At 43.6% G+C, this 13699-nt stretch overlaps 1 protein-coding gene across 1 annotated transcript in view; it reads left to right on the plus strand.

Moving 5' to 3' along the window:
* The window catches only part of LOC142143180 (putative cation-transporting ATPase 13A4), a 149130-nt gene that overhangs the window by 115830 nt on the left and 19601 nt on the right, over nt 1-13699 (plus strand). Inside the window, exon 28 of the mRNA XM_075200889.1 lies at nt 5169-5335. Within this exon, the coding sequence (XP_075056990.1) occupies nt 5169-5335 (167 nt within the window). The remainder of the gene's footprint in view (nt 1-5168; nt 5336-13699) is intronic.

Consider the following 13699-nt stretch of genomic DNA (forward strand, 5'->3'; position numbering starts at 1 on the left):
CTTTGAGAGATTGTGGATTGTTAAATAAACGCCCACCAGATCCAGGGATATGTCCACCCCAGGAGATTGGTCAAAATGGACAATGGACAGAGGCACCCCAAAACCCACCTGGCCGAGGCATCCCTCCTGGTCCCGCTAAAGAGACCAGTCCCTCTGCCCCGATTTAAGAAGGGGGAGGTATATGTGACGCGATGGGTCTGACAGCCATCATTTTCCCCATCTGTCATTTTAAACACTTAGAATGAAAGTTGCTTGTGCTTAGGTGAACATTGGGTTGCATTAATTTATTACCCTCATTTGTTACATAATCTAAGTGTGTATAAAAACCTATGAGATGGACTTAAGTTGACCATATTATTCTTAAATAAAGCCAGGTGGGTTACATGTATTCATCTGAACATTATATCGGATTACAACATGGTGGATGTACTGTTTCCTGACTAAGGCATCCCCCCCCTCTTACAGACAGGAAGCTGAGATTAGCTGGAGCCCCTCTGACATCACAAATGACTGGAAGGGGTTAAAACAGGGAGGCTCTCTTACTTAACCAGGAATAAGTCAATCAGCAACTGGTTGGAGCAGCTATTGTTTCCCCTGGATCTGTTTCAGACTCCTAGTCTCCAAAACAGCAGGGGGGAAAGCCATGAGGGAAGGACAGCTCTCCACTCCCATCTCCACCCCCCTAATACCTGCCAGCCAATCCCAGTATCTGTGACCTGTGGATAACCCTGCAGGGAGGGATTCCACACATGGGAAATGTTGTCCCTTTAAGAAGGCCTGCAGGAGAGATTTCTGTGTGTGGGATTTTTGCTTCTAGAAGCTACTGGCGTTGGAGTTTTGACTGCTGCCCGTGTGCTGAGGAGGAATTTACCTGGAAGTATTGTGGCTATTGGATTACAAGCTTTTCCTGGACTTGCAGACTTGTCTGCTCTGCCTGGCTTATTCTATTAATCACGGACATCATCCTTCCCCTATAACTTGGACTGGTAAAGAAAACCTATTTTCGTTATAAACAATTTGGGGTTATTGAACACTGGGGTGTTACTGGGTGAGGGTTGAAGTTTGGTGAACACTGGGTGTTGTTTGAATTATGGTTTGATATATATATAAGCTATTGTTTGCAGTTAGCTGTAATAAAGATACCGTTGTATCCACACCTTTTCTTTGCCTGTGTGATCCTGAACCCCTTGATACCAGGACTTTCTTCTGGGTTCCTACCCTAACATCCTGGTATCATCACATTCCTGATTATAAATTCTGGTTGACTGTTATTATGCCGTTTAATTGTCTTGTATATCTTTAACAAAACGTTTTTGTATTATATCTCTACATATATCACCCCCTCCCCCCGCTTTGATAAATCCTTCCTCTCCCCTTGTGAGGCTCCCACTCCTCTTTCCAAAGACTCCTCTGCCTCTTCTGCCTTGTTGCAACAGCACTCCCTACATGACACCTGGTGCCTCAAAAATTCCACCACATGAGACTGTACCCATTACTCAGCTTCCCATCAGATATACTCCTGCATTGACATTGTCAGGGTTCGAGGAGCGTAAACTTGATAGTAGAGAAACCACTAACCGGTATTAGCGCCATTGAACCAGGAGGTGCGGAGTCTAACGTTACCCTTATGTTCACCAGGGACCCCCGCGAGGAGGTTTGGGCCCTTTCAGTGCAAGTTATGCAGGTCCCGGTCCTCCTGGACAGTTACCAGTGTAATGGTAGAGAATGGTCCGAACGGTCTAGGTCATAAGCCAAACCGAGACAGGCAGTGCTAAAGAGAGATCCACAGAGAAGTCAGACAGGTCGATGTCACACTGAAAGGATAAGTAGTGGAATCCAGGAGAATATTCAAACTAGCCGGGGTCACAACAGGAGCAGAATCACAATCTAGAAGAGAAGTCAGGAAAGTCGGGTCAGAACCAAAACACAGGAACAGGAACACCAATAATGCTGGAGAACAGAAGACCTGATACTCTGGCTTCTGGTACCTAATGGTGCCAGCACCAGGGATAGGAGGAGGAAAGGAGAGGAGCGGTTAGACACGCTGACCGCCAAACAGGGAAGCGTCCCGTTGCCTGGCAACGGGACGTGTCAATGCCCATGCGATGGCATGAGAATGGCCGGGGGCGCTGCCTGCCTGTTGCCTGGCAATAGGACACCCCCGACCGGAACTTCCAGGTGGGACGGCGCCTGACAGACATGCTTCGTGTATCTCAGTCCCTGATACCCTTAACCACTCAAGCGTTCTCATGACAATGCGAGAGTATACATCCTTCTCGATCTTCTACGCCAATAGCCACGCTACTTTAGGTGGTGCCTGGACGATTCTCTATTGTTAAATACTTCTACCTTCACTGACATCAAAACAGTTATCTCTGAATATTTCCAAGAGAACACTTCACAGGAGGTAGCTCCGGGTGTTATATGGGAAGCTCACAAAGCCACCATCCGTGGTCGACTCATTTGTGCCGCCTCTGAAACAAAACGAAAGGCTGCTCTAGAGGTCTCCTCCTTAGAGCAACATATCTCCACTCTTCTGACACAACACAAGCTAGTTCCTGACCCCTCCTTAATATCTCAAAATTGACTCTCTGAAGGACCAGCTTAATTCCCTCTTGTCCCGAAGAGAGCCCTCCCTTTTACAAAATCTTCAACAACACTTTTCTAATAAGACAGACAAGGAGAACACTTTACTTGCCTGGAAGTGGACATCACTGTGGATGAAGTAAAAGTTGCGATAAAATCTCTCAAGCCCTCCTCCGCTCCAGGCCCGGATGACTTCTCGGCACAATATCATAAAAAGTTTGCCTCAGACCTTATTCCACACCTAACAACCTTTTATAACCAAATTCTTGAGGGAGCATCCTTTGATCCCGCCACTACTCTTGCCAACATTGCGGTCATTCCTAAACCTGGAAAGGACCTCCTACACTGTGCAGGCTATAGGCCGATCTCCCTTCTCAATGTAGGCCAAAACTCTACGCTAGAATCCTGGCCACTAGGCTCAATCCTCTACTTCCAGTCCTCATCCATCCGGACCAGGTTGGCTTCATTCCAGGGAGACAGGCCCCCAACAATACCAGGAGGACCATCGATCTGATCCACTCTATCCACAATGGCAAGCTGCCATCTTTAATAATGGCCTTAGACGCAGTGACGACGTTTGACCACATCTCTTGTCCGTTCATACATGGTGTGCTTGGGTCGATGGGCTTCTCTGGTAGGTTTCTAACAGGTATTTCAACTCTTTACTGGACTCTTTCTGCCATTGTCTCTGCTAATGGTCTTACTTCTAAGCCCTTCACAATTTCTAATGGCACTCATTAGGGATGCCCCCTCTCCCCTTTAATTGTTGCTCTTATTATCGAGCCATTAGCAGCTAGAATCCGCTCTAACCAATCCATTCAATCCAGAAATTAATGTTTATATGCTTTATATGCAGATGATGTCCTCATTAGCATATCCCACCCTGTCTTCTCTCTTCTCCACTTTTTCAAACCCGCAGTTTAGTAAATATACCTCTTAGCGTTCTCCAGAGGACCTCTAGAGGTGAAGGTCTCGATTTTCCAAACATCAAAAGATCCTACCTTTCAGTCCAACTCGCTCAATGTGTCCTATGGAATGATCCCACATCTGCTATGGTCTGGGTAACTCTAGAGGACGAGGGTCTGGGAATGCTTACACCTGCTTTTCTTCTGTGGATCTCAAGGCCGCGTCGTCCTAAAAAAGCCCTGACTCATCCCACAGTTTCCCTCTCCCTGGCTATTTGGGACTCATCTTCCAGGCTGCATGGTATTTCCTCACACCCCTCACCATTAGTCCCCCTTTTCAACTCTACAGATTTCCCTCCAGGCCTGCTCCATGCCTCGTTCTCTCTCTGGCACACTCGAGCGATACAGTTCTTAAATGACATCACCTGCAATGCATTATTCCCCCAATTTGCCGACATTAAAGCAAAATTTTCAAGCATGGACATTTGGATCTACAATTATTTATGGACATGGTTACAAGCATGGACATTTGGATCTATAAATATTTATGGACAAGGGTTTTAAACACATTTGAATTAAAAGCTGCTGACAAAAGAAGAAGAATTCAGATTGGTGAGTATACTGGGTTTTATTATTTTTATTAAATTTATGTGGCTAAATAGAGGCTGTGTTATGTTTTTATTTGGGGTTTTGCTATTTTTATTAAAAGTGTGTGATTTTAATGAGGGTGTTGTGGTTTTTTAAATATTTTGATTTGTGGGACTACAGGTCTCAGCCAGCCATGGGTGCAAGCCATGTTGTGGTTCTCCAAGTGCCAGCATGATTTGGCTGCCATGGGTATGCTGGTGCTTGTATAGAAGCATCAGTATGCCCACACTGTTTATGGCACCCTGGCATGGCTGGGACTTTTAGTTCCACAAACCAAAATGGCATCTGTTTGTTTTTTGTACATTATAATCGCCGATATACCCTACACCCACCGCCCAGGGTGTAGAAAGAGGCATAGTGCTTTCAACACTGAACTGGTTATTCCTAAAGGGGGTGCCCGCACCTTTTTGCAGACCCCACTCCCTAGGGAATCCAGCCCAATGCTGAACAGCGTGGGGTTGGTATGTCATTTTGAAAGGGGAACCCTGCTACGTGTCCCCCTGCTATGGTGCCAACCACCCTGGCTGGTTTGCCTAGTGCTGGTTATGTGAAAATCGGGGGGACCCCACGCAAATTTTTTCCCAATTTTCATGTAGCCAGCAGTAGGCTGGCAATTCTAGGGTTAATAGTGCTCAGAGGGTGGGGGGCCCACACTTTTTTCTTTTAACATTTATCTATTTTTAAACTTTTGCTAGCTGCCGGGACCTACGGCTCTATAGACAGACAGTATAACAGTGATGTGTTTACTAATCACGCAGCTAGGAAGCAGCTTGTTGTATCTAGCGATTTTTAAAGGAGAGTTTGCTTAATCACAGCTTCATACATTTGAGACTTGTATAGCTAGAGTGGCAAACAGTTGGGAGTTTGATATCTAGCGATTTATAAAATCTCTGGCGATTTTACATGAACTCTCAGGTTCATACATCAGCAAGATTCAAATCTCCCGAGAAAATCGCTGGATTTTCAAAATCGCAGCTTGATATATTTACCCACTAGTGTCGTTTTATAACTGATATTCTTGATCCACAGTGCATGCCTTCCATTAAACCACACAGGAAATATTACAATGAGAGCACCTGGATTTGCGGAGAACCATTTTACCACTACAATGTTTCCTATCACAGGATTCAACCTAATTATTATAGAATTTGTTTTCTCCAAAGGAAGACCATTCAGGCAGCGCCTGTATACCAACTGTAAGTAGCATTTAAAATGAGAAAAATTTATTTATCATTCATTGCCTAAATGCCTCGCTAATAATTACCATTTTGAAAATTAAGGTATATTGTATCTACATTACACAAATGACATGAAAATATGTAAAATATCCTGTAAAGTTTAACCTTATAACTGGTAAGTATTTATGTCATCGCTTAGATTTAGAAGCTAATGCTGTGACACCTGTATAATAAATGCATTTATGGGTATGCAAAACTGTCAGTGAAGGCAGACAAACTTGGATTTCACCCTATGCATGCCAACAGCAACAAAGCAATGTTACTTGGCTTTTCCACCATTACGTGACTCTGTGCATATACTAATGGTAGGCAGGAGTTTCCTGAGTCGCCCCCTGGTGTTTGTTGCCCGGAACATTCCCTAATAACCCTTGTGTCAAGTCTCAGGTGGAGGCACTGTCATATACAGAAAAAGAAATAATAGTCTGCTATATGTTTATATAGACACGATTCCCAGGGTGTTACAAACACACAATTCACTGTGTCTTTATAATAAATAATTCAATAAAAATGGACAGCATGCCACCTCTCCAAACCCTCAACCTACCCCAGTGCTAGACAGCTTGGACGTTTTCCACTATATCAGGGAGGCAACATATGCAGGATCCCCTGCTATAGACAAAATCAGTTCCAGGTGAGTCATTGCAGGGCTGATGCTTTTATTGGGAGGGTAAAAAAACAGCATTCCCACAAGACATTTCCAGTCTTACTGTAAAAAGCACTTTGGCTCTTCCTGAAACCCCTGGTAAGGACTATAGTAATTATTAAGATTAAGACCCCTGGAGGGGCAACATTTTATTCCAATGGTTCCAATATAATATACAGGTTACTACTCTTTCCAACTGGCTGATTCTTTATATATATATATATAAATAAATATGTGTGCATATAAACAAACTATCCGCGCACAAAGGAACAGCTGCCGCTGTTTGCACAAATGGGGTCCACCTTACCCTATCACGCAATATACAATTTTAGAAAAATGCAACAAACGGCGCTGAATTCCACCTCATATATAGTCCTATACAAATGGTTATATTGGAAATATTATCAAAAATCACACTTACACGATGCAGGACACAATAACGATGGTATGTCACGGATATTGTCAGCACTCCACACAGGAGCCCCTCTCCGAAATCCCCTTGGTGTAATTATATCCTGGGGTACAAGAGAGCAGAACTCCGGAAAACAAACAGCATGTAGCATGCCGATATTTCCTGTCTCCACAGCATCCAACGCGTTTCGACCATGTGCCTATCGGGTCCTTGACAAAGACCCGATAGGCACAGGGTCGAAACGCGTTGGTTGCTGTGGGAGCTGGTACTGCTGTCACAGAGCTGATTAACAACTTTACGGAGAGCAGGCAGGAAATATCGGCATGCTACACACTGTTTGTTTTCCGGAGTTCTGCTCTCTTGTACCCCGGGATATAATTACAGCAAGGGGATTTCGGAGAGGGGCTCCTGTGTGGAGTGCTGACAATATCCGTGACATACCATCGTTATTGTGTCCCGCATCGTGTAAGTGTGATTTTTGGTAATATTTCACCATATCTACATATTCCCCTATCTTTGTAGTTTGCATGATGCTAATTATGGGGTTTCAATCACACCTGTCTTGGTGATTAGGATGTGGTGATGTGATTTACACTGGGTGCGTAGGACACGCAATTTATTGTGTATATACACATTGATACTAATTTCTTTCTATTTGAGGATTATTCTTATTGATGGTTTTTGATTCTTTGGAGATACCGACATATATCTATTGCATCAAAAAGAAGAAAAGAACTGTTTGAGGAAACATCTACATATATATATATATATTGACTGTATTCAGGAAGAAACGAACTTTATATATTTTGGACATTTTCTATAACCATTTGTATAGGACTATATATGAGCTGGAATTCAGCGCCGTTTGTTGCATTTTTCAAAAATTGTATAATGTGTGTATATATACACACATACACACACACACACACACACACACACACTGTCACTCACCGGACTGTTAGTTCCTCTGGCTCAAGACCTAGGTCTCTCTCTCCGTCTTGCCGGTGCCTGTCTTGCGCCGCGGCCGCCCGCCCGCCATCTTGACCAGGGGTCTGCGCTTGTGCAGACCTACAGACTGTTAAAACCTTGTTCCTCTCCTCATTGGATGATTAATTACTTCTTACTATTTAAGACACCTGCTGCTCTACTACCTTTGCCTCTTCTTGGTCCTCATTCTGCTGAGGTAACTAAGGAGTTCCCTGTTCCTGTTTGTGGTACCTGTTTGCTGTGGACGCTACCTCATAGCTTATCTACACTTGGACAAGTCTTTTCTCCACGCCAGTGGTAATACCTGTCAGCCGCAGACCGCTCCACGCTACCTCGTATCTTACCTGCTCCTGGACAAGTCTCTACTCCACGCCAGTGGTAATACCTGTCAGCCGCAGACCGCTCCAAGCTACCTCGCATCTTGCCTGCACCTGGACAAGTTTCTACTCCACGTCAGTGGTATTACCTGTCAGCCGCAGACCGCTCCATGCTACCTTGTAACTTACCTGCACCTGGACAAGTTTCTACTCCACGTCAGTGGTAATACCTGTCAGCCGCAGACCACTCCTCGCTACCTTGTTTCTTACCTGCTCCTGGACAAGTCTCTACTCCATGCCGGTGGTAATACCTGTCAGCCGCAGATCGCTTCACGCTACCTTGTATGTTATCTGTTACCGTGACTAAGTTTCTACTTTGCATCTGCAGTGATATCTGCTAGTCGCTGACTTCTCTACTACTCTGTATTATTGGCTGCTCCTATAGACTTTCCTTCAGTAATGAAGCATCCGTCTGTTTCAAGTTTACTTGCATACAAGGCACTTCGGAACCTCTCATTCCCAGTTACTACTGGTCATCATCCTCGCTGTGTCATTACTATTCCTACTACTCAGAGATTATATATCTTCTGGCATTCCTCCTCCTATCCATCTCAAGGAGACCCTTGTTCTCATTGTGTAAAGCTGTATCCGCCTATTTACCATACTCTCCAGAGGGCCGCGACCTGCACAGTGGAAGCCGCTAAAACCCATACTTCCTTGCAGGAGTTCCTGAAGAAGACCAGCCACTGTGTTAGACTCCGCACCTCTGGTGAGTAAAGCTACATCTGGTAAATTCTGGGTCAAAACTCCTAGTGACCGTGACACACACGTTCCCTATACATATGTGCCAAACTCTACCTTCTCCCTCCTTTTGACATCCCTTTAACATGTTAGTGAGGTGATGTGATACATCATATTTCATGTGATTTAGATAGTTCAGGTACTCTCCATTCCCTCTTTTACCATAAAATCTGTGGACTGTTGGACAGTTGTTAGAGAAGAAATCTAAATTCAAGATGAAGGAGTTTTTTTTTACGTTCATTACTGGTGGCTATCCCCAGTACTTGAAAGGAACCTTCCAGAACAGTTTGGAGAGTTAAAGCTCTTACATTTTGACTAGGATCCAGTCATCAGGTTGGATTTGATGGATTGAATCCAAGCTTGTTTTCTCACAAAGTTTTGGTAAATTTGTCTTAATGTTTTGGTTCATCCTTTCAGCAAGGCCTGAGGAATGGGGATTGCATAAGCAATGTAAGTTTGTCTTAATCAGTACCTCCCCAAGCTCCTTCATGATTCCTGACTCAAGACTGTATTTATGGATGCTGGATTCTTCAGGTAGGTTTATCACATTCCCAAACTAACCTGTTAACCTTCCTAAAATATTGTACCAGATTGCCACACCTCTAAAATTACATTTATTCTGTTTCTCATTACAAACTTCAGTTCCCCAAACCTATAATACTATGTTTACATAGCACTTCAGAGTCTGCTAACTGCAGGGGTGGATTGGCCATAAGCCTTACTTGGAAGTCTCCTGGTAGGCCGGCGGCCTAACGAGGCCAACTCCTGTGTCACTTTTTTTTCTTTTTTATTATTATTATTATTATTTTATTTTTATTTTTTATCCATCCGGTACTGCTTCATGGGGGGTGGGGCATGAGTGTGGGCGACAATCAAAGCATTGGTGGTCAGTGGCAGCAACAGGCAGCCAATCGTGAGGCTGTCTGTGCTCACTTCACTTCCTGATTGAGCAGCGAGGAGATTGCTGCAGAAGAGCAGTTAAAGGTAAGTGAGGGGTCTGCAATATAAAGCTGTGGGGAGAGGGCGGGCTGCAGTACAAAGCTGTAGGGAGAGGGCGGGCTGCAGTACAAAGCTATAGGGAGAGGGCGGGCTGCAGTACAAAGCAATAGGGAGTGGAGGACTGCACATGCTAAGCTATATGGAGGGGAAGACTGCACATACAAAATTATAGAGAGGGGGGAGGCTGCATATACTAAACTATTGGGGGGCTGCTATAATGTGTGAAGGACAGGGGGGTATGTTGCTATAATATGTGAGTTAATTGGGGGTTCTTAATATAATGTGTGATATGAGGGAAGGGAATGGGGTGTCTTAATAGTACATTGATTGGAGGTAGGCTATTAATTTAATGGTGAAGTTTAGTTGGGGGCTAATTATTTCATGAGTGCTATTTTATTTGTGGGGTGATGATGGGGCAATTTAATTTATTGGTTGGGCTATTTAATTTAATCCTGGGGCCTATTAAATTTAGTTGGGGTAACGGAACTTTGATTTACTGCTAGCGTGGCTTGGGGCAATTACTTGGATATGGGGCTGAGTTTGGGGATGAAAGCTATTTATTAAATGTGAATATTAATTATTTAATGCTGTGATGTTTGTGGGAAATGGTTATATTAAACTTAAATGCTATTAATTTATTTCCGGGGCTGTTTGGAGGGAGGGAAATAGGTGTATTTATTAAATGGGAATGCTATTAATTTAAATTTGGGGTTGGTTGGAGTGAAATAGGTCTATGTATTAAATTTATATTCTATTAATTTAATGTCAGGGCTGTTTGAAGGGAAATAGATCTATTTATCAAATGTGAGTACTGTTATTTTAATGTTGGGGCTCGAGGGAGGCCGTCCCCGCTGTTCCTCCACTCGGCGGGGACAGATGCTTGTGAGAGCTGCTCGGGGCGCCCTGTTGCCTAGCAACAGGGAGGCCGCGCCCCCAGCTCCGTCGGGTGCATGCACCCATGTCAGTCCCGTTGCTAGACAACGGGACGCTATTATCGGCACACAGAGTGCCTGATTCAGCCCTCCAATCACTGCCACTTCCTGCCCCTATTTAAACCTGCCTCTGGCGCCATTAGAATGCCAGAGTAACAGGTTTCTGCCTTTAGATCCCAAGTGATTGTTTCCCTGTTGTGACCCATCTCCCTAGACCATTCTCTGCATATTGCTCACCAGTTGTGACCCGACTTTTGACCATCTTCTTTTCTGTGTGACCCATATTGTTCCTGCGACTTCGGCTTGTTGACTATTCCTCTGGATTCTCCCTGGTACCTTGCATTCCCGATTGGCTTGACCCGGACCGTCTGACCCTTCTACACTACACCGGCAACTGGCTAGTAAGACCGCGACCTGTGTGCCCTGTGCAGCGAAGTCCAAACCACCTTGCGGGGGTCCCTGGCAAATACCAGGGGTACTTTAAACTCCGCACCTGCTAGCTCATACCGGTTAGTGTTCTGCTCATTGTAGTCCTCAGTAGGCCTACGGCCTGACAGCCTAATTGTTAAACATGGATGCTATTGATTTAATACTGTGGCTGGTTGGAGTTTTCTAAATTTCATGTACCCATTTTTTTTTCAAATAGGTCCTCCAGCATTCCAGGATCCAGATAAGCAGCAACTGATCTAAAGACACAAGCAGCCACAAGTGGTGAAAGTGACAAGAACAGGTAGGAGAGAGCAGAACAATCTGCCAACTGTTCTGAATCTGATGGGACAGCCTAGAATTTGGGTGGCTGTCTCGTTTCATCATGATTTGGTCCGACTGCAAGGACATTTGGGAGATATGTCCAGCTTCACACTATACTGCTTTTGAAGACAGAACTGTGTGCACCTAACAGTAGTGCGCACAGTTTTGCCTGTGTATTGGTCTAAATAGTATCTAATATGATAATCTCTCTGTCTGAAGTGCGTCAGGCCTCCCATAGACTTATTCCAGCTCTGATGATTCTTTAGTGGTTTGCATTGATTACATTGCCTGCATTCTACCTTGCACTGGCCCCATTCTCAGATCACTTTGTTGAAAATATGGCCAGCCACCAGTTGCACTGACAATATCATTAATCCTGCCTCCCTTGCATTTTCTATATCACCAGCAAACCCTTGGAATAGCTCTCCCCTTCACTTATGCCATTGTCTGCCAACCCTCTCTGCACTGTTATTAATTCAAACCACCACCACTACTAATCACAGGGCACATTTAGGGCTCATATACAATTGTTACAAAAGAAGTATTTTCTTGCAAATGCTATTTCACCTTTGTGGTGATCCCACCTGTATAGCCATATATTATAAGGATTATTTTTAATGCATTTTTTGAAAAACACACAGTACACATTGTTATATATTAAAGAGAGAGATTTGACTGGTAGTTTGCATCTCATAATGTCAGGGAAAGATGCAACAGTACAGTGAGGTGCTCATATGCTGCTCTGGCAGACTGATCAATTACGATTGTGCCAACATGTTTTGTAGTAGTTAAACATATTAACCAAAATCAGATATGTTTCTATGAAGGAAATATTGGAAGGATGTGTTAGTAGGCAACTAAACAAGTTTGAGCACAGAGGCATAAACCAGTTGTAGATCATGCAAAAGGATTCATCTATTTTATAACACAGAACTGAAATGACCACTGTGTATCAAGTCATCACATCAAAGTTTTCCTAAATTTTACTACAACCAAATTCCAGTAGATATAAATCCTGCATACTTTTGTGTTAGCCCCACCCACATTAGATTTGGTCCTGGCCACTTCAAGAATTTTTTCCAGGGCCACTTTAAGTTCCCAATCCGCCCCTGGCTGACGCTATTTAGATAACTAATAAATATACAATTTAGACAAACAATTCAAGTTTAACATTAGAACAGATTCAGTGTGCAAAGTGATAGAAAATAAAACATCCTTTGAGACTAATACAATTGTGTATTAGAAGGCATATGTGGCAGGATATTACCTGGGTTACTAATAGTAAGAAGCTTGGGTATCACACATTAGTTAACAGCTCTGCATCTCTCCCCAATCTCGCCAACCCAAAAGAGATGGGTACACATGCTAAAAGAGCTGTTGGTGGGAATGATTATAGGAGCAGAGGACATGTACAGTAATAGAAATAGGTGACAGACCTGATCAGTTCTACATGCCGTTGGATGCGGCCTATAGACAAACTGGAACATGCAAAATATGCTGCAGAACCTCATGTGATAAGGAAACCACAAGTCAGCATTAGAGAGACTAAGAAACCTATAGCTTTCAATTTTAGCAAGGACATCCATTTTTTTTTTTGTTTCAATTACAAATTTTGCACATACTTACCTACTTTTAAAGCCAGCTGTCCGGGAGGGTGACAACGCGTGGTGCGCCAATAGGCTCCACCCCCTGTCAATCTTAGGCAATTTTGGCCAATTGCAGCAGAGGACGGGGCCACGATGCCGCTTTTAGCCCCGCCCCCACCATCTTCAACAACGGCGACAGCTGGATCCAGGATTTTTACCTGCTCACTTGGGAGTCTGGGAGAACTCCAAAAATTCGGGAGTCTCCCCGACATTCTGGGAGAGTAGGCAGCTATGATTTTGCATTGTCGCAGCCAGTAGGGGAAGTGGAAATTTAGAAATGGCAGTATTGAAAATGTAAGTGCCAATGAGGCAGGAGGAGAAGGGGTGGTATAGAATACTAGAGTATATCAGCCCACTTTGACTACTGGTCCCAGCAAAATGAACCCAGCAAGTGTGGAAAGGTTTGTCTTTTCATCATCATCATCATCATCATCATCATCATCATCATCATCTATTTATATTGGTGAATATATGCTCCCTCTCCCCCATTTATACAGTAACAGACTGAGAAAGGAAAAATTAAATGCAATACGACAGCCACAAATATACTAATCGTTAAAGACCTAAGCTCCAGTGTCAGGGCGAAATGTAGTATGTTGTATAGAAAAGGCACCCATTGTAAGAATAAAATGTAATCATTTTTTTATTTCTCTGGTGCACCCTTAATCTTGTTTGAATTATAAATATATCATTTATATTTCACATGGGAGTCATGCGTGCGCAACATCTATTTTTTTATATTATATATAATGTTATCGCAGTACTGTACTCAGAAGTTGACTTAAATACATCAAGAAAGCAATGTTGGACAACAAATAATCTTTTCTCCATCCTT

Source organism: Mixophyes fleayi, chromosome 3 (genome assembly GCF_038048845.1).
Source record: "Mixophyes fleayi isolate aMixFle1 chromosome 3, aMixFle1.hap1, whole genome shotgun sequence".
NCBI classification, from domain to species: Eukaryota; Metazoa; Chordata; class Amphibia; order Anura; family Limnodynastidae; genus Mixophyes; species Mixophyes fleayi.